At 34.2% G+C, this 20,489-nt stretch overlaps 3 protein-coding genes across 3 annotated transcripts; 1 reads left to right on the forward strand and 2 right to left on the reverse strand.

The window, feature by feature from the left end:
* Positions 1-9,971: 9,971 nt before the first annotated feature.
* LOC112023659 (fasciclin-like arabinogalactan protein 21) lies at positions 9,972-11,306 on the forward strand. Its single transcript, XM_024056284.2, has one exon. It carries the CDS (start codon positions 9,972-9,974, stop codon positions 11,304-11,306), a length of 1,335 nt encoding a protein of 444 aa, XP_023912052.1.
* Positions 11,307-12,764: 1,458 nt separating this feature from the next.
* On the reverse strand, positions 12,765-14,919 carry LOC112023606 (L-ascorbate oxidase). The gene is made up of 5 exons (XM_024056216.2): positions 14,662-14,919; positions 14,454-14,546; positions 14,123-14,335; positions 13,845-14,024; positions 12,765-13,718 (listed from the first exon to the last, which is right to left on the reverse strand). Exons 1-5 carry the CDS (start codon positions 14,917-14,919, stop codon positions 12,765-12,767), a joined length of 1,698 nt encoding a protein of 565 aa, XP_023911984.2.
* Positions 14,920-16,943: 2,024 nt separating this feature from the next.
* LOC112023647 (L-ascorbate oxidase) lies at positions 16,944-19,588 on the reverse strand. Its single transcript, XM_024056271.2, has 5 exons — positions 19,198-19,588; positions 18,998-19,090; positions 18,568-18,780; positions 18,299-18,478; positions 16,944-18,154 (listed from the first exon to the last, which is right to left on the reverse strand). The coding sequence occupies exons 1-5, from the start codon at positions 19,456-19,458 to the stop codon at positions 17,198-17,200; spliced, it is 1,704 nt and encodes a 567-aa protein (XP_023912039.1). The 5' UTR covers positions 19,459-19,588; the 3' UTR covers positions 16,944-17,197.
* Between the last annotated feature and the right edge of the window lie 901 nt (positions 19,589-20,489).

Below are 20,489 nucleotides of genomic sequence, written 5' to 3' on the forward strand. Positions count from 1 at the left end.
CTAATGCACTTAGTCCCTAAAATTTCCATTAATTTTTTTCAAATATTAATTGTTTTTTTTTCTATAAAACGTTTTTAAATATATTATTTCCAAACCTAATGCCCTTAGGTACCTGTTAACTTTTTCTCTTTATTTTTATTGTGAAAAAAAGAAAGAAATATTTTCTATAAATTTAGTTTTATTACTTATTTGGTAAAAGGTAAGACAAAAAACTTGAAAGCTTTTGCCTTTTGGCCATGGTTCAAATTGATTTTTATCATATCTCCATTTTTTTTATAGGATCATATATTCATATCTCACTGAATTTCCAATATTTTCCTTGCTTCTTTATAATTTTGTTGCACCTGATTGCACGAATATATGTTTTAAACTTCAAGGTCAAGGATTTGGTTTCGTTTACTCCTATTTGAATTCAATTTATTGTTGGCTCAAGCATGCATTAAGGACCTGCTGTAAATATTGAAAAACTTTGTCAAACTTTCTATTGTCTTGCGACATGTCAAATTCCGAATAGTACGTTCAAAGACCTAGGTTTGTGTAGGAGGATTAATTATGTTACCCACTTTAACAAAGGAACCGATGAAGACTATTGGTAGAATGTTAGAACAAACTAAAAATAAGTAATAATAATAATATATATATATATATATTATAGGTAATAATATATATATATATATATATATATAAATTATTTTAAATGTTTCATTAATTATATAAATATAATGAAATTTTGATGTTAATTTTTTAAGGTTTATAGGAGAAAAATTGAATAGAAATATAATATTTTTGCTCAAATTTAGTTGCTTTTGCAATAATTGAAACAAAGTCTACTAAAGGGGAAAAAATTAATAACACACCATCAATAATGTAAAAGAATAATTGAAGGATATTTGCACTTTTATTTTATCAAAATGATACTTGAATTCTTGAGTAGACATGAAATATGCCTATCTATATCACATTGTGTCATGCAATTTTAAAATTTTAAAATATATAATATGATAAATTCACCACACCATTTTGCCCCCCCCCCCCATACCCAATAATATACATACATACATACATATGTATGTATGAGAGAGAGAGAGAGAGAGAGAGAGAGAGAGAGAGAGAGAGAGAGAGAGAGAGAGAGAGAGAGTTAAAAAAAAAACATAACTTTCATTTAGAGAGAGAGAGAGTTAAAAAAAAAAAACATAACTTTCATTTAAATAGAAGAATAATGTTAGAGATACAAACTATTTTACAAAAAATATTACAAATTGTTGTATGATGAGTGATTATTGGTAGAAAAAGTGATTTTAATAGTTGGCTTAGATGAAAACCAATAAGAGGTTGGTCACATCAACATTTTGTAAAAATATTGTAAAATAGAATACAATCCATAAATATATATGTCAAAAAATTACAATAATTAAATATTCAGCATCTTTAAAATGAACGCATAGGTATTTCACCAATTACCTCAACAAATAAAAGGGAAATTTTTTTTTCATTCCAACACATCTAGGGCTTACTTGTATTATAACAGTAGAAAAATTAAAAGGTTAGTAGTTTTGTTGATTCGCCACACCACCAAGTCCCCTAAACAATTGCAGAAACTTTTTCTCACAATGCTCACATGTGATCCTCTCTCTCTCTCTCTCTTTGTTGGCATATGGCTTTTTTTTTTTTTTTTTTTTTTTTTTTTTTTTTTTTTTCAGTAATTTCATTTTCCCATTGCTGCTGTAGTTTTGTGTTTTACAACATAAATGTAAAAGTTCTGCGTGACTAGACTAGACAAGAAAGAGAGAAAGACAAGCTTGAAACTTCTGTAGGCCTCTTAACCTTGTACAGTGCTCTTGTGTTATTTTACTTTTCATTTGTTTTTTTTTTGATTTCTTTACTTTACTTTTCATTTGCTTTCTTTTTATTTTCCTTATAATATATTATTTGTTATTATAATAATTAATATATTATGTATCTATTTGGGATCCGTTTATTTTACTAAAATTTAATTTTTTGTTGTTGAAAGTACTGTAGATAAAAGTAAATTAGTTGAAATAGTATAGTGAGACCTATGAATAGTACCAAAAAGTGTAATGGGGCCCACGAATAGTAGCAAAAATAAGCTGAATAGTAAAATAAACTGGCTTTTTAATTTAGAGCCAAACACACACTACACCGTATGACCATTAGACCAAAATAAATTTATTACATCAAGTGTTAATACAACAAAATTAGTATAGTGGTATTAGACATAATATCACATCTAAAAATTAAAAGTTGTTGCAATAGTAACTTAAAAGTAATAAATTATTACATTAATAATAATTAGTTGCAAGAATTTATAATTTTTAGTTGCAATAGAGGCTCTAATACTAAATTGAATTTAGAAATTTTCTTGCAGTAACTTAAATTGAAGAAATCAATTTTTTTTTTTTTTTTTGCAATAACTTAAATTGAAAAAACCGTTGTAATAACTTGATATCAATTATTTTGCGATATATTACAATAGAAATTTCAAAGAGACAGCTTATTGCACCAAATATAACATTGCAATATTTAAATATCAATTATTTTAAATCTATTGCAATGACAAACATGAAACTGCAATGAATATATTATTACAATGATCTAATACTAATTATTTTACAATCTATTGTAATAAAAAAAATATGAAACAAACATTTCGTTACAATTTATTACAAAAAGCAACTTTCAATCTCAACCATTGATTTAAAAAATTTAAGAAAAAAAAAAAAGAAAAGTAAAAAGTAAAAGTAAAAAAAAAGGGTTTGTATCTCTAATTCTCTAAAAACATTAAAAAATAAATAGAGAAGATTGATGTCTCCTAAATATTATTTAGTTCAATGAGCAGTTTTTTTTTGAGATTATATATATGTCTCAAAAAAAAAAAAAAAAAAATTAGGATGTGTCCTAAAAATTTATGGAAGTAAATTTTTATTTTTTATAGAGTTTTAACTTTTGATGTCCGCTCTTAATGATAACTCTTTATTATCAGACCAAGACACCAACTGATTTTTGTTGTAAGCAAGATTGAATCTCAGATCTCTTATTCAACAATCAAAAACTTTACCAGTTGAGTAATTAGAGTAAACTAAGTACATTAATAGTTTATAAACATTTTTATTTTAATGAAATACATTAAATACACTTTGAATTAATGAGTTATGTATGATATTATATTAATTTTAGGATTAGCTTTTCGTTTAGCTTATTAATTTGATTTGATTTATTTGGTTAGGTACAAATTTTTAAAGACTTGTTCTTTTTTAGGTAAAATTATATATTTGTATTAAGCTTATTCATAAAAACAAAATAAACTAGAGAACATATATATACGCTAACCGAAAGGGAGAGAGAAATATACTGGTTATTGACGTAATGCATTTTGCTTTCCTCATCCTTGAGGTGGCCAAGTTGACTTAGCTTCTCCAGCGTTTTCTGCATGCACATTAATAATCTTCTTAATTAGAGAAACAAACCAAGCAAGCAAACAAAGAGATTAAATCAATGTCTGACAAGAAACTAATCCTATTTAATGTTCAATGAGTTGTACAAGTGGAAAGTCAATCTAGCCCAAAAAGGAAGTTTACCTCAATGTTCTTAATGTGACTGTGATAACAATAAAATTTCCATCGGACGAATTTCATGGCAAACAATTGCAATCAGAAAGGGTGATTAGTAACAGATTCTTTCAAAGGAAAATATTTCAAAAATAAATAAAAATAATAAAAATAATAATAATAATAATGACAAAAGATATTTTTATTCAATATTAATATGGAGTTTGGGATTTGATCCACTTGGATAAACCACATTAGCTATTCTAAAATATTCCATCTATTTTACACAAAAAACCTATTTTTTCTATTTTATATAATTATTTTTACAAAACACATACATCAGTCCATCTATTATATACTATATTTTATATAAATAATATTTTTAAGAGAGAGAGAGAGAGAGAGAGAGAGAGAGAGAGTCAAGGGAAGAGAGAATGTGAGGGGAGAGAAATAATACTAAAATAATGTTGCACTTGTGCGTTTATATATAATTTTACACCCACTGATGTGAGTGTTTTTTGGATCAAAATGTGTAAAATAAATTACTTTTTGTATTTTGTAAGACTTTGCAAGAGTTGATGTAGTTACTTATGGGGAAAATTAGACTTATCATTAAATAATACAATGGCACATGTGTTGTGAAGATAACTAGTGTATAGATATTTTAGCCAAACATAAAAGAATACAGTCAAAAAATAGTATTTTATATAATTCCTATCTAAATTTTGTATGCAATATGTCGGGAATGGCCTTGTGTCGACATATCCTTGATTTCCTTTGTTGATGTATCAATGTTTGTAACTCTATTTTTGTTATGTTAATGCATCTCCAATTTCATAAATGATAAAAGAACAACCATAAGGTCCATAACCATAACTATTGTTATTATATAGTTTTCTTTTTTCAAATTATTATATAGTATTTATAACAACTAAGTCTGGCAGTGAAATATTTCTCAAAAAAAAAAAAGAAGTATGGTAGTGAAATTGCATTAAAAAATAAGTTTGGTAGTGAAATAATGAAACATACAAGTCTTTATGTCATATTGAAATCTTTTATCTTCAAATGAAAATAAAAAAATAAAAAAATGGATTTAAATAAAGGATTTTTAAAATGAAAGGGAATTTATAAAGGCAATTGGTTGAATTAAGCAAATCTTTTGGCTATAAAACTTGCTAAGTCGACTAGAAGGAGAGAAGGTTATGAATGTGAGATCCACATTACATCAGACTGAGATTTCATGGGTTTTCCTGAACACATTGCTTTTACGCTTAGAGAATATCACTTGACATTTTGTAGGATTCTTTATCTTTTGCATGTGTAACTTAGGGCCCGTTACTTTATGTGTGTTTGTGAGACAGAAAATGATCAAATTGGAGCCCAAAACTCAAAAGAAGATATTCACCAGACAAAGAAGAAGGAGATTAGCAGGGTGACAAAACAAAAGCCATTGGTTTATGCCTAATGCCTTGCATGCATAACAAACGGAAGGGTCATTTATTTATAAGCCTTTTTGAAAGTTGTGTGTATAAAGGAGGCTTGGGGTCTAGTGGAAATGGCATGGGTTGGTGTTGTTACAATTGCCTAGGGTCACCAAGGAAGACGTCACAATGATAGCACTCTATACTGCAGATTTGGATCGGGTGTAATATCTACTCAGTGCAATTTACACCTCTCGAGTCTCCCCGCACAAATATTTTTACTTTTACTCTTTTTTATTATTTAGTTATTCAAAGATTGAGATTGAAAATTGTTTTTTTCAATTCTCCATCTCAACTTTGATGTCAATGATCTCAGTCCCTATACTGCTATTAGGGTGGCAATTTTTACCCATATCCATGAACCCACCCATTACCCACCTTATTTGGATAAGTCTTAACCCAACCCATTTAAATATTTGGGTTAAATGGGTAAAGACCCATTTGGTTATTTAATTAGATGGGTCTAAATGGATATATCCACTAATACCCACTAAACCCATCTAAATTTCTAGAAAATGACCAAAATACTCTTGAAACCTAATAAATGACCAAAATACACCAAAAATCTAAAAAATTACCAAAATACGTCTAAAACCAAGAAAATGACCAAAATACCCCTGAAACCCCAAAAAATGACTAAAATGCCCTTGAAACCCAAAAAATGACCAAAATACCCCTAAAACCTAAAAAATGAACAAAATACCCCCAAAACCTAAAAATTACCAAAATACCCCAAAACCCAAAAAATGACCAAAATACCCCAAAACCTAAAAATTACCAACATACCCCCAAAACCCAAAAAATGACCAAAATACCCCCAAAACCTTAAAATTACAAAAAAAAAAGACCAAAATACCCCTGAAACCTAAAAATGACCAAAATACCCTCAAAACCAAAAAATGACCAAAATGCCCCCAAAACCCAAAAATGACCAAAATACCCCTGAAACCTAAAAAAAAAAAAAAAAACCAAAATACCTCCAAAACCTAAAAAATGACTAAAATACCCTCGAAACCTAAAAAATGACCAAAATACCTCCAAAACCTAAAAATTACCAAAATATCCCCAAAAACCTAAAAATAACCAAAAAATGACCACAATAACCCCCAAAACCTAAAAATGACCAAAATACCCTCAAAACCCAAAAAATGACCAAAATATCCCCGAAACCTAAAAATGACCAAAATACCCTCAAAACCCAAAAAATGACCAAAATGCCCTCGAAACCCAAAAAATGACCAAAATACCTCTAAAACTTATAAAATGAAAAAAATACCCCCAAAACCTAAAAATTACCAAAATACCCCCAAAACCAAAAAAATGACCAAAATACCCCAAAAACCTAAAAATTACCAACATACCCCCAAAACCCAAAAAATGACCAAAATACCCTCAAAACCTTAAAATTACAAAAAAAAAGGACCAAAATACCCCTAAAACCTAAAAATGACCAAAATACCCTCAAAACCCAAAAAATGACCAAAATGCCCCCAAAACCCAAAAAATGACCAAAATACCCCCGAAACCTAAAAAAAAAACCAAAATACCTTTAAAACCTAAAAAATGACTAAAATACCCTCGAAACCTAAAAAATGACCAAAATACCTCCAAAACCTAAAAATTACCAAAATATCCCCAAAACCTAAAAATAACCAAAAAATGACCACAATACCCCCGAAACCTAAAAATGACCAAAATACCCTCAAAACCCAAAAAATGACCAAATTACCCCCGAAACCCAAAAAATACCAAAATACCTCTAAAACCTATAAAATGACTAAAATACCCCCGAAACCTAAAAAATTACCAAAATACCTCTAAAACTTATAAAATGACTAAAATACTCCCGAAACCTAAAAAAATTACCAAATTACCCCGTAACCTAAAAAATGACTAAAATACCTCCGAAACCCATAAAATTACCGAAATACCCCCTAAACTTAAAAAATGACTGAAATACCCTGAAACCTAAAAAAAGGACTAAAATATCCCCCCTGAAACCTAAAAAATGACCAAAATACTCCCAAAACCTAAAAAAAAAAGACCGAAATACACTTGAAACCTAGGAATTACCAAAATTCACCCTAAACCTAAAAAATTACCAAAATGCCCCATAAACCTAAAAAATGACTGAAATACCCTTGAAACCTAAAAAATTACCAAAATACCCTGAAACTTAAAAATGATTGAAATACCCCAAGACCTAAAAAATGACTAAAATAACCCCAAAACCTAAAACAATGACCAAAATACCCCAAAAACCTAAAAAAATGATCGAAATACCCCCAAAACTTAACAATTACCAAAATACACCATAAACCTAAAAAAGTACCAAAATACTCCCTAAACCTAAAAATTGACCGAAATACCTCCAAAACCTAAACAATAACTGAAATACCCCCGAAATCTAAAAAAGTGACCAAAATACCTTGAAACCTAAAAAATTATCGAAATACCCCAAAAACCTAAAAAATGACCAAAATAATCCCAAAAGCTAAAAAAAATTATCGATAAAAACATCTGAAACCAAAATTATGACCAAAATACCGCTAAACATGTAAGATGACCAAAATACACTAGGAACATATGAAATTACCGAAATAGAGGTTTAGGGTATTTTGGATGTTTCGAGGATATTTTGATCATTTTTTAGGTTTCAAGGGTATTTTGATCATTTTTAGGTTTTAAGGGTATTTTGGTCATTTTTGGGTTTCGGGGGTATTTTGGTCATTTTTTGAAGTTCAGGGGTATTTTGGTCATTCTTGGGTTTCGTGGGTATTTTGGTCATTTTTTGAGTTTCAGGAGTATTTTGGTCATTCTTGGGTTTTGGGGGTATTTTGGTCATTTTTTGAGTTTCGAGGGTATTTTGGTCATTCTTGGATTTCGGGGATATTTTGGTCATTTTTTGAGTTTCGGGGGTATTTTAGTCATTTTTTGGGTTTCAAGGGATATTTTGGTCATTTTACAGGTTTCGAAAATATTTTGGTCATTTTTAGGTTTCGAGGGTATTTTGGTCATTTTTTGGGTTTTGGAAGTATTTTGGTCATTTTTAGGTTTCGGGGGTATTTTTGGTCATTTTTTAGGTTTCGGGAGTATTTTGGTCATTTTTTGGGTTTCAAGGTTATTTTGGTCATTTTTTGGGTTTTGGAAGTATTTTGGCCATTTTTAGGTTTCGGGGTTATTTTGGTAATTTTTTAGGTTTCGGGAGTATTTTGGTTATTTTTTGGGTTTCGGGGTTATTTTGGTCATTTTTAGGTTTCGGGGGTATTTTGGTCATTTTCTAGATTTCGGGAGTATTTTGGTCATTTTTTTGAGTTTCGGGGTTATTTTGGTCATTTTTTGGGTCTTGAAAGTATTTTGGTCATTTTTAAGTTTCGAGAGTATTTTGGTCATTTTTTAGGTTTTAGGGGGTATTTTGGTCATTTTAGAGATTTTGGAGGTATTTTGGTCATTTTAGTGGGTTTTAAGCATATATGGTGATTTTAGAGATATTGGGGATAATTTTGGATGTCCAAGGGTATATTGGTAATTTTGGAAGTGTAGGGGTATTTGTATCATTTTAGGTATTTAAGGGTATTTTGGTAATTTTGGAGGTCAAGAAGGTATTCAAGTAGTTTTAGAGGTATTTGAGTCATATTGGGTTAAATGGGTGGGTTACTTATTAAATGGGTTTGGTTGGTAATGGATAATTAATTTATATATAAACGGGTCATAAATGAATAAATGGATAATTACATACCCAATCCATTTATGACACAACCCATTTATGACCCAACCCGCCCATTTGCCACCCCTAACTGCTATGCAGGTCAGTTACATATATTAATTAATGGGTAATTTAGTAATTGAATTGTTGATCTGTGATTAACTTATTTTATGGCATATAATGATGTTTGACTAGTTTCGACTTTCAACATTGAGAGTTTAGTCCACCGCCTTCCTTAGTTCCTCGATCTTGTTTTTTATTTTTATTTTTTTATGGGTGATCTTTAATCTTAAATATATGATTTGGGTAATCTGAACCTCTAGAAATAAGTTGATTTTTCAATAGAAATACTCTTTAATCTCTCACTTTGTCAAGGACATTACCCACTAGGCTACTATAATTCTTCTGTTAAATTTAATACAGAGGGAGTTCTCAGGCAGACTTTGACGTATTTGCATTACTTTGTAAATTAGTTGTTGTATTATGGCCTATGGGCTATTAGGGATAATTTGTCTTTAGCCTGGGATGCTATCATCATACATTGCTCTTGAAATTCATTCTTTACTCGTTTTTACACTTCTAATTACTGATTTCTAATTACTGATTGAAATGTATCTTCAACTCTTATTGCATTAATTTTTGTGTGTGTCAATCTGGCACTGGCACTTATACATCGTGAGGAAACAAATGTGTACATAGTTTAGCTTTTTTGGATTTTAACAATAGCCAGGCTTTTTGATTGTATTTAACCTGCCCAATGTATTTGAAAACCCCTTTTTTGATAATTGGAACCGTAGGAATTTTTTGCTAAATTGGAAGAGTTGTATTGGAGGGGTAAAAACCGTAGCATTGCCCGAGAATAATAGCACTCATGGACTTGTAATAATAGCCGTTCGATGAGTCTGATTAAACCAACCCGAACCTGAATCACAAATTTTGGGATTCCCGCCAAAACTAACTGAATCGAAGAAAAAAAAATTTCAAGAACCTTCTTAACAACCCACGCAACCGTCATGCTTCCCAAGTGCCCACACCACGCGCCTCTCTCAAGCGCGCGTGATGCTCCCGTAACCAATTCCGTACAGTCCGTACTACTCCCCAAACTAAGATTCACTTATAAATATCTAAATTCCTTCATTCCCTTTCATTTCACAGTTTTTCACTCATTTCTCACTCTCTTGCTTCAGTGATTACTCTCTCTCTCTCTCTCTCTCTTCCATGGCGACCTCTCTGCGATTTGCCGTGATTCTCATTGCGATCTTGATCCTCACATTCCTCACTTTTCCGAGCGCCACCGCCATTGATGGCCTAGAGCAAATCGTAACTCCTTCATTACCTTCAACTTCACCACCACCACCACAACCACAACCACTATCACCACCAACAACAAGTGGTAATCAAGAACTCCAAGACCACTCGTTTTTCTCACACACAGCTCTCCTCCCTCCGATCCTATCTCACCTTGGCTTCCACGAGCTCGCTACCGCCGCGCCATCTCTCGCCGACTCAACCGCCTCCACGGCCTGGACCGGTCCTTCGACTCTCTTCGCTCCCTCTGATTCCTCTCTCCGCTCTTGCGTTTCTTGTTCCATCCCTAACCTCCTTCGCGAACACCTTGTTCCTGGACTCTTCACCATCGACTATCTCCGAAAGCTCGCTTTCGGTACCAAGATCGAGACCTTGAGTCCCGGCCGTTGCATCACCGTCACTGCCGAGAGATCTAGCAAGATCTCGAACTTCTCCGCCGGCGGCGGAGCGGACAAGGTTTTCATAGGAGGCGTGGAGATCACTCATCCTGATCTCCTCAACAACGGCCTTGTCATTGTTCATGGACTCCAAGGCTTCGTCTCTCCGCTCTCGCCGTACTCTTGTGACGTCGAGAGGATGACGTCATTGTCGTTCCCGTTTCATTCTGATCGTATGCACCAGAATCAGCCATTGGTTCAACCTGTGATCAGTATCATGCGCTTGATGCTGCGTGACGCTATGCTTAGGCTCCGTAACAACGGGTTTAGCATCTTGGCGCTTGCTATGAGGGTCAAGTACAATGACCTCGTCGGGCTCAACAACATGACGGTTTTCGCCATTGATGACGTGTCGATCTTCTCTGGCTCGCATGCGTACACCAGTAACGTACGTTTCCACATCGTGCCGAACCATTTCTTGACGTTCTCGGACCTTGAGAAGCTTCCTCTTGGAACGCCGTTGCCGACGCTCGAGCGAGGTCAGTCTCTGTTGATCACTACCGCCGGCGGAGGAGGTTTTTCGGCGGCGCCGTTGAGGATCAACTATGTGAGGATTAAGGTTCCCGACGTGATGCGCAACCTCAAGATCGTGGTGCACAGATTGTACTTGCCGTTCCCGCACCTTCATCCAATTGCTGCTGCGTATGATGAGATCCTCGGAGGAGGACATTACGGTGCGGATCAAGTGGTCTCAGATCGGACGGTGAATGGAGTTTGTGACGCCATGGATGGGCATGGAGGTTGCGCTGAAGTTCCTCTACCTCAAGTCAAGAGCACGGTCGAGATCGAAGATCACCATGGCCTGTGATAGACTGTTTTCCTCAGGGTGAGCTTCTTTTCATGGATGACATGTCTCTGTGAACTGAGATTTTTCTTTTCGAATGTTCTGTATGTACGTACTGGTTTTAGACTATTCTCAATTCTGCTTGATATGTGTTTTCATTGAATTGGTATGGTTGTGTACTGATAATAAGGCATGGGAGCCTAGCTACTCTGCTAGTGTATGATTTGATATGAAGATCATGTTCCTGTCACAGCTTAAAGCTATGTTTTCTTGCTTAATTGTTTGGACATGGACGCCATGTTCATGATGCTTTGGTGGTGCATGACTTTATTCCTGAATTGAATTGTGTATCATCCAAGGTGTGCTTTATCCCTAAATTGAATTGTGAATCCTATGGTCTATCCTTTTTTTTTTTTTTTACCTGACCAATGCTAGGAAAGGAAAGCATTATAATTTTTTTTTTTTTAATTCATAGGAGTAATTTATTAGGATGACAAGTTATAACTAGAGTAATGTGATTTTTTTCGTTAGTTATATACTAATGAGTAATACTAGAGACGCAAACTATTTTATAATATTTTTATAAACTGCTGATGTGTTGAATGATTATTGGTAAATAAAAAAGTGACGTTAATGGTAGGTTTGGATGAAAACCAATAAAAAGTTACTCACAAGTCACAATAACATTTTATAAAAATATTGTAAAATAGTTTATAATTGTAACATTACTTTATACCAATTTAATCATACACTAATCAAAACATATACAATTCCCAATTTCTAATTGAAATTTAACCCTTTTTAGTGCCAAAAGAGTGAAAAGCTATACATAATCCTTCAGCTTTCACTTTGTCTATTTAGAGATCTAATATCTGAGAATTTATACCATACACCGGTAATATGTTACCTCTCTCTTACAATGGGCGGGTTTCAAATAACTCTTATTTAATCTAGTAAAAAAAGAAAAAGAAAAAAATTAAAAACATTGGGCGGGCCCAGGGTGGACATTTTTATTGATGGGGTTTAGCTGTTGAGTGTGGGCTTTTTAGTCCAGACTGAGCTTATTGGGAAATAAGTATAATTTGTCTTCAAAATGAAGGCCCAAAAAAGGTAATTGGTGAGACTCAAGTCAACAGCACAGCCCGCAACTAAATCCAACTTGGTCTATGGTTTGTAATTGCGATGGTCATTCTTTGTTTTAGGTCAATTAGGTGGACAGTAGACTGTCACTTGATCCCGTTGTCAGACTATCGCTTTTGTCTAGGGAGTAATTTTAATTGTGATAATGTATTTATGTCATTGAGAGTGCTTTATTTACTGGAGTATTATTTTTTTTAAAATCATAGCGATGGGCTACAAAAAGCATAGCTTTTTTCTTCCAAGGAATATATAGAGAGAAAAATTGAGAGATAGAGAGAGATACTGCACGTATTAGATTAGGATCTACGTGGTAAAACATGGTACAATGAGTCCCTAAATTTGTCAATTTAATAATCCTCTGCTCTGGCCACAGCCCATGATGAATGTAGGCAATTTTCCCACCTTTTCAACCCCTGCTTCAAAGGCCACTCCCATGCCCAAGTAGAAATGAGGCTCTAAATGACAATGAAAAGCCCAAACGCCTGGGTTGTCAGCCTGGAACCTCAAAGCGGTCCATCCAAACGGAAAAACAGGCACTGTGTTCTTCATCACTGGATTCACCAAATTGAATTTCTTTGTGTCCTCTTTGAGGTCGAACTTGCCAATTCCATTACCCAGGACCCAAAAATCGTGCCCGTGGAGATGCCATGGATGTGTCTCACTGTGGCTCATCTTCATGGTGTTTGCATTTTGCATTATAACATCTACTGTTGTATTGAACTTTAGCCTATAAATAGCAGTGCTAGAAGTAGCATTTTTGTTCTTTGCGACGTTGTTAATATCATAATTCAAAGAGTCATACGTATCAGGTGGCGGGGTTTGATCCATCACATTTGGTAAGTTATATTTGAGTGCGATGAGGAAAGGGGTATCGGGAGTGTCGAGAGAGACATTGTTTACGGCCCAACGGGTATAGCCATTGATGGTGTTTTGTGTGGTGAGAAACACAAGCGTTCTATCTGAGGTTGGGGGAGGGGTGTGGATGTAACCTCGGCGAGCCTTAAGAGCTTGACTTTGAGCAAACTGGTCTGTCGTATCATTCCAAACAGGACCAGCTGGTGGAACTGTTGGAGGTGATTGCTGTGGTTCATTTGGCTCGTAATTGAAAATGGCTAAGCCAGGTGGGGTCTTAGGGTGCCGGCTGATCACATTTGTTGTAGCCCAATAATTTCTTGATGGGTCTTGATCAGCTTTTACAATGACAGAGTACGTCTCTCCAGAGTATATATATAGTTTATCTACTTCAAATGGCTCAACATTGTACCCGTCTGCTTCAACCACAGTCATTTTATGGCCCTATAAGTAGGAAGAGACACGTTATATTAATGCTCAATTGTTTCAAGTTAAGAAATATACGAAGTATTACCTCATATGTACTAATAACAATTTAAGATTTTTTGTGGTGTTGTCCAAGAAAATTACCTCAATTTGGAAACTAAGGGCTGATAGAGCAGTCAAGCTGGCAATCCTTAGTCGATATGTTTTTCCAGGGATTACAGTGATTACATAAGGAGAGCATTCAGGATTTGTTGTATTACAAATGTTGGTTGGCAGGGTCACACTAGAGCAGTTGAATTTTCCTTTTCCTTGAATCAGAAGTGACTGAAAATTGATCAAAGGGGTAACCATTAAGACAAAGCAAAAGCAATTTTAGTTTGCAATTAATTTTGTTATGCTAGGCGTGTTTTTTCTTTATTTACCTGAGGTTCCCCAACCCACATATAGGGAATGGAGGTCAATCCAGTGGCTTGTCCAGAAGTGCTTTGATGGTACCAATCATTAAGGAGGATGCTTTGGTCAAAATCATAGGCAAAGGGTTCTTCAACTCCATCAGGAAGTGATACCTGGATTGATCCATATAACCCAGCTGTTCTTTGCATTCCATAATGTGCGTGGTACGCGTAAGTCCCAGGCTACACACACACACACAAGGGTTTTAAACTGTTTAACATGAATGAGAAAGTGTTGCATTAATCAAACACACAATGGAAAAAGAGCTTGTTGCAAAGGTTTTAGGCCTTCAGCACTTACCCTATCAGCCTTAAACTCATAAGTGACTTTGTCTCCAGGCCCTATTGGACATTGAGTCACCCATGCTGTTCCATCACTCCAAGGTGTTCCTCTCTGTGATGAATTGCACAAATGAGAGTTTAATAATATTGATACAAAGTTTATCTAGAAAAAAAAGTTATTGATTCAAAAGAAGGTTCAGATAGGAAAATGGAAAATGTAAATCTACCTGTCGGATTCCATGCCAATGAATTGCAAAGCTTTCTGTTATTAATTTGTTCTTGACATTAACAATGACCGTATCACCTTGCTGGGCCAAAATCGTAGGTCCTGGACTTAATCCATTGATGGTTATGACCTGCTTCCTAAAGCAATCAGGGGACTTGTACTCATATTTCACCTCCCAATTGTATTCCCTAATTTTGGCCTCAGTAATTGGAACATGTATCAAAGTGGTGAAAAAATACAAGGCTAGCAACTTCAACATGATTATTCTGTATTGCAAAAGCCACACCAGATCTTGAAGGTTTAATTTTTATGTGATAGCTCAATTAGTTGAGTGAATTTGTTTTCCAGTATTGGTTAAGAATGAAACCCAACTAATTTTTGTGTTTTCCAGCTAAAACCAATGTCTTTGTTTGCCAACAGAATGCCGCTAAATCTTAAAAAATGGGTGGTGTTGGTTTCTCCATTGGCGCTTGTTTCCAATGAGGGTGGTTGTTTCTTTGGTTATCACTGTCCATAGATGGTGTCCTGAGTGAGTGGCTAATTCAGTGTTGCAGTTCAATGCCTATGTTCTTATGGGCAAAAGCTCTAAAATATCACTGGATCACCGGGCATATGATAAGACTGTCTCAGTTCTTGTTGTTTATTTTGAAAGCCTCACGGTTATAAGAGCTTCTTTTTCTCTTTGGTAACTTAGGAGAATTTAACTTTAATGTTAAAAACTGATAATGGTTGTTTGAAAATACAAACCAAACATCCCTAGATTTTTATAGTTTTACCATTCCTTCTTTTTTGTGAGATTTTTATAGTTTTACCATTCCTTCTTTTTTGTGTGAGAGAGAGAGAGAGAGAGAGAGAGAGATATTTAGGCCTGCCAATTGTGCAGCACAAAACTTAGACGAGAGGGTTAGAGCTTATAATTTTGTTGGGTAGTTTTGATTCTTTTGAGTCTTCTTGACTTGGCCTCATTGTCCCTATTTTTGTCTCTTTGTATATTGTCCTTTTTTTTTTTTTTTGGCTGAATCTCTTTGTATATTGTCTACGTAAAAGAAAAATTGAGAATACATAATTGATAATTGTAATCTTTTTGGCAACAAAATATTTGAAATGTATGATATTTGTTACACGTCAATTACTTTTTAACATCACGTTAGGAATAACAATGTTTTTTTTTTTTTTTTTTTTTGGGTGTTTGTAGAATTCGATGGTACAGCAAACCTTCCCCCCCCCCCCCCCCAAACCTTTCCTCCTTTTTATTTTATTTTATTTTATTTTTTATTTTTAGAGATAGATAGAAATTCTACTCTAGATTAATCTAAGTGTATACGTGTGTGAAGTTCGCTCTTGAAAACTGGAATCCCAGCTCTTGCTCTCACACCTCATCATCCCTATCCTAGGACAAAATGATCCAACCAGAAAGAAAGAAGATGAGATAGGCCCAAAAGAGATGGGAATATGCTCATGTCTTTGATGGGATAAAGATTTTAGTTTTGGTGCTTTCTAATCGATCACAGGTTTTAACTTTGATGGTGATAAAACTATCGGTCATGTTAATGGATGCCCTTGGGGCAACTGTTAACAAACGATTTTCCGACAATTGTTAACAAACCATTTTAGGAAATTTTTGAACACTACTTTTAAGGGAAATAAAAAAAGCAGTCAAAATATTAATTGCTTTTTTCCTTTTCCCATAAATTTTTTCCTAAAATGGTTTACTAACAAATGTCCTTGGGACATTTGTTAACATTTCCCTAAAACTATTACCAAATTGTATTATAAAATGGGTTTAACTTACCTCAAATATTTTTTTAACTGGAATCTCCATCTGTTTTAATGAGAAACTGTAATATCACTCACTAACTAAATAGAAGGTGGAGATTAAAACTTACTACTACTTGCTATTATGTATTTAAATAAAATGAGATTTTCAGTTAAAAAAATACTTGAGATAAGCCAAACCCTTACAAAATACTTACAAATTGACGTGATAATTAATGTTGTTGATACCTATTGAAAAAGGTCATAGATAAATGCTAATATTTGATTTTTTGTATGAAAAATTCTAAAAATACTAAAAATTTTAATACAAAAAGTTTACAAAAAAAAGTTTACAAATTCAGGTCATGATGAATTTGATTTGTTAATTTCAATAATATAATAAATGAATATTTGAATTAGCTTTTTGTGATTGCTAACACATTAAATTACTTTTAATAAATAAATTAATCAATATGTGCATGTACACTCTTATATATATATAGAGAGAGAGAGAGAGAGAGAGAGAGAGAGAGAGAGGAAATTTTCTTTATTGAACAAACAATACATTTGTGAATCCCAAACAATTAGAAAAGCAAGAGTTTATATATATGAACTATAAATAAATGAAATAATAATTAAAAAAAAAAAAAAAAAACCTTGGCATTTTGAGTTACACAGGTTAATAATCTATACCGCACCAAATTTTTTTTTTCCTTTTTCTGAGCAACTGGTGAACGGCAAAAATATGATGATTCATTATTTTTAATCTTTATTTTGATTAATTATGGCTTACCAAATCCTTTAGTCTCACCACAGCCCATAACAGAAGAAGGCAATTCCCCCACCTTGTCTATTCCTTCTTCAAACACCACTCCCATGCCCAAGTAGAAATGAGCCTCGATGTGGCAATGGAAAAGCCAAGCACCTGGGTTATCAGCCTTGAACCTAATAGCAGTCCAACCATAGGGATGAAGAGGCACTGTATTCTTCATGATTGGATTCACCAAATTGTAATTCTTTGGGTCTTTGTTCATGTCAAACTTCCCATCTCCATAGCCCAGTACCCAAAAATCGTGCCCGTGGAGATGCCATGGATGTGTCTCACTATTGTTAACATTCAGAGTGTTTGCATTTTGAAGTATAATATCAACCGTGGTATTGAAGCCTAGCCGGTAAATGGCATTGCTTGTAGTAGCATTTGGGTTCTTGGACACGTTGTAAATGTCATAATTTACAAAGTCATATCCTTCAGGTGGTGGGGTTTGACTGAACACATGGTGTAACTTTTTCTTTAGATCAATAAGGTATGGTGTGTGAGGAAGGGTGAAAGAGACATTATTTACGGACCATTGCACATAACCATTAATGCGATTTTGTGTGTTTAGGAACACAATGGCTCTATCTGAGGCTGTGGGCGGGGTCACAATGAAATCATGGTGAGCCTTAATGGCTCGACTTTGAGCCAATCGGGGTGCTGCGTCATTCCAAATAGGACCAGTTGGTGGAACTGTGGGAGGAGATCGCCTTGGATGGTTTGGATAGTAATTGAGAAAGCCTAAGCCTTGTGTGGTATTAGGAGGCCGACTAACCACATTTGTTGTCATCCAATAATTTCTTGAAGGGTCTTGATCTGCCTTTATAAGCACAGAGTATGTCTCTCCAGAGTATATGAACAGGTTTTTCACTACAAATGGCTCTACGTAGTGTCCATCTGCTTCTACCACAGTCATATTATGACCCTGCTCAAAAACAAAATTGGACACATATCATCAGCGGGTTGCAAAACCATATATGTATGCATGTCACACTTAAACATCATGGTTTGTAGAAAAATCTGTAGTAGTTGCAATTGATTTGAAGGTGAAGGTGCTCATAAAGGTTACCTCCAATTGAAAACTAAGGGCTGATAGAGCAGTCAAGCTAGCAACTCTTAGTCGGTATGTTTTTCCTGGGATTACGGTTATTGCATAAGGAGAGCATTCTGGATTTGATGTATTACAAGTGTCGGCTGTGAGGGATGCACCAGAGCAGTTGAATCTTCCTTTTCCTTGAATCAGAAGTGACTGAAATAGATAAGACGCAATAACTATTAGACAAAGAATAACAGCAAAATATAACACTAATTGCATATGGTACATGTAGTGCCATTTACCTGAGGCTCCCCAACCCAGACGAAAGGATTGGAGGACAATCCAGTGGCTTGTTCATAAGTACTTTTGTGGTACCAGTCAGTAAGGATGATGCTCCGATCATAATCATAGGCAAATGGTTCTGTAAAATTATCAGGAACTGATACACGGATTGATCCATATAGCCCTGATTCTCTTTGCATTCCGTAGTGTGCATGGTACAGGTAAGTTCCAGCCTGCACATAAGCAAAACATACATTATAAATTATGATAACAACTGATCAAAGTACAAACATGCAACTTATAATCTGATCTTCACTAATTTTTAGACTAAGACTTGGTTATTATTGTTGTTATAACAAGGTGGACATTAAAAAAAAACACACACACAAACTGGAAATAGAGACCATTGCAGAGATTTTAGCCTTTAGGCTACTAAGAAGTAACACATACCCTATCAACCTTGAACTCATATTTGAAGGTGTCCCCAGGTACTACTGGACATTGAGTCACCCCTTCTGTTCCATCACTCCAAGGTGTTTCAATCTACAACAAATTAAGCAGATGAATACACGTACACAACAATAAATAAACACATCAATTTAGATATAAAGTTGGTTCAAGTAGGAAAATATGGAAACTTATAATTCTACCTGTCTGATTCCATGCCAATGGATTGCAAGGTTTTCTAATAACAGTTTGTTTGTAACCTCAACAATGACTGTATCACCTTCCTGGGCCAAGATTGTGGGTCCTGGAGATTTCCCATTGATTGTAATGACCAGCTTCTTATAACAGTCGGGGGACTTGTACTCATACTTTACCTCCCATTTGTAATGCCGAATTCTGGCCTCAGCAATAGGAACGTAAATGAGAAATGTGAACAAACACAAAGCCAGCAGCTTCAACAACATACTTCTGTATTGTGAAATGCTCCAATGGCAGCTTTGCAAAAGTCTACAAGTCAGAAGCTTAAATGGGTACCGTTTAACGTTCCAATTAGCAATTGCTTTGATGAAAGATTTTGTTTGATTTGTATAATTAAATTTCTATCAACCTATATATACATATAAAATATATACACCAAGCCTTCGCCAATTTCCCTTATTATTATTATTTATTTAAGAATTAGTCATCGTCAATTTTGGTAGGCAAAAAGTCAAAAAAGTATATAATATCTTTTTTTTTTTTGGTTAAGGGGAAATACAATACAGAGACTAAAACCCACACTAATAGTGGGACCAGATTCAGATTTTCTATCAATATAATATCATTACAATGAAATTCCGTTCGACCTTCATTTAAAAGGATAAAGCTTGGTCCAGTGCAGCCGGACCTTCATTGAAAAGTCTTGTATTATGCAAATTGAGAATTTTTCTGTGTACTTTATGTGTGCCCACTACCAAGCCGTTCAGCTATATTTATTGCGCCGGATCAAAATTCCACAATTGATCGTGGGCCATGTGAACTAGCATCATTTTCGTGAAGTCATTGATCTTGTCCGCAAGCTAACTTGGTCAGAAGGTATAAATTTCTAAAAGTCTTCCATTACATTACATCTCACACAAACAAGGACAAGATGTTTCTTAATTGCCTTATCCAAAAAAAAGAAAAAAAGTTTCTTAAATGCTTTGGACCAGTTCAACATTTGGTCAGAAGTAGCAAAATACCATGTCTTCTCTTCTGTATCTCTTCTATGTATAAAAAGAGCCCATCCTTATAGCTACAGTATTTGGTACATTCAACTCACAATCCTTGTAGCCACAGTGTTTGGTTTATTCAACTCATCCCCCCCCCCCCTCCTTTTGTAGACGTTGAACTTTTTTTTATTAATTTAATTTAATTTAATTTTAAAGACATATGAACGGTTAGTTACCCAGTTTATATACAATAAGTTAGTAATACAATAAATTGTTATAATATTTTCACAATAGTTGAGATGTTA

This window comes from Quercus suber, unplaced genomic scaffold (assembly GCF_002906115.3).
Source record: "Quercus suber isolate HL8 unplaced genomic scaffold, Cork oak 2.0 scaffold_1080, whole genome shotgun sequence".
Lineage (NCBI taxonomy): Eukaryota > Viridiplantae > Streptophyta > Magnoliopsida > Fagales > Fagaceae > Quercus > Quercus suber.

Bases quoted from the DNA above. Each gene is read 5' to 3' on its own strand.
- LOC112023647 (XM_024056271.2), bottom strand. From the start codon at position 19,458: ATGTTGTTGAAGCTGCTGGCTTTGTGTTTGTTCACATTTCTCATTTAC. The intron at 18,781-18,997 runs GTATGTGTTACT...GCTTATGTGCAG, and splicing joins ATGAGTTCAAGGTTGATAGG to GCTGGAACTTACCTGTACCA. The intron at 18,479-18,567 runs GTAAATGGCACT...TATCTATTTCAG, and splicing joins TCTGGGTTGGGGAGCCTCAG to TCACTTCTGATTCAAGGAAA.
- LOC112023659 (XM_024056284.2), top strand. From the start codon at position 9,972: ATGGCGACCTCTCTGCGATTTGCCGTGATTCTCATTGCGATCTTGATC.
- LOC112023606 (XM_024056216.2), bottom strand. From the start codon at position 14,919: ATGTTGAAGTTGCTAGCCTTGTATTTTTTCACCACTTTGATACATGTT. The intron at 14,336-14,453 runs GTAAGTGCTGAA...GTGTGTGTGTAG, and splicing joins ATGAGTTTAAGGCTGATAGG to CCTGGGACTTACGCGTACCA. The intron at 13,719-13,844 runs GTAATTTTCTTG...TCCTACTTATAG, and splicing joins CCCTTAGTTTCCAAATTGAG to GGCCATAAAATGACTGTGGT.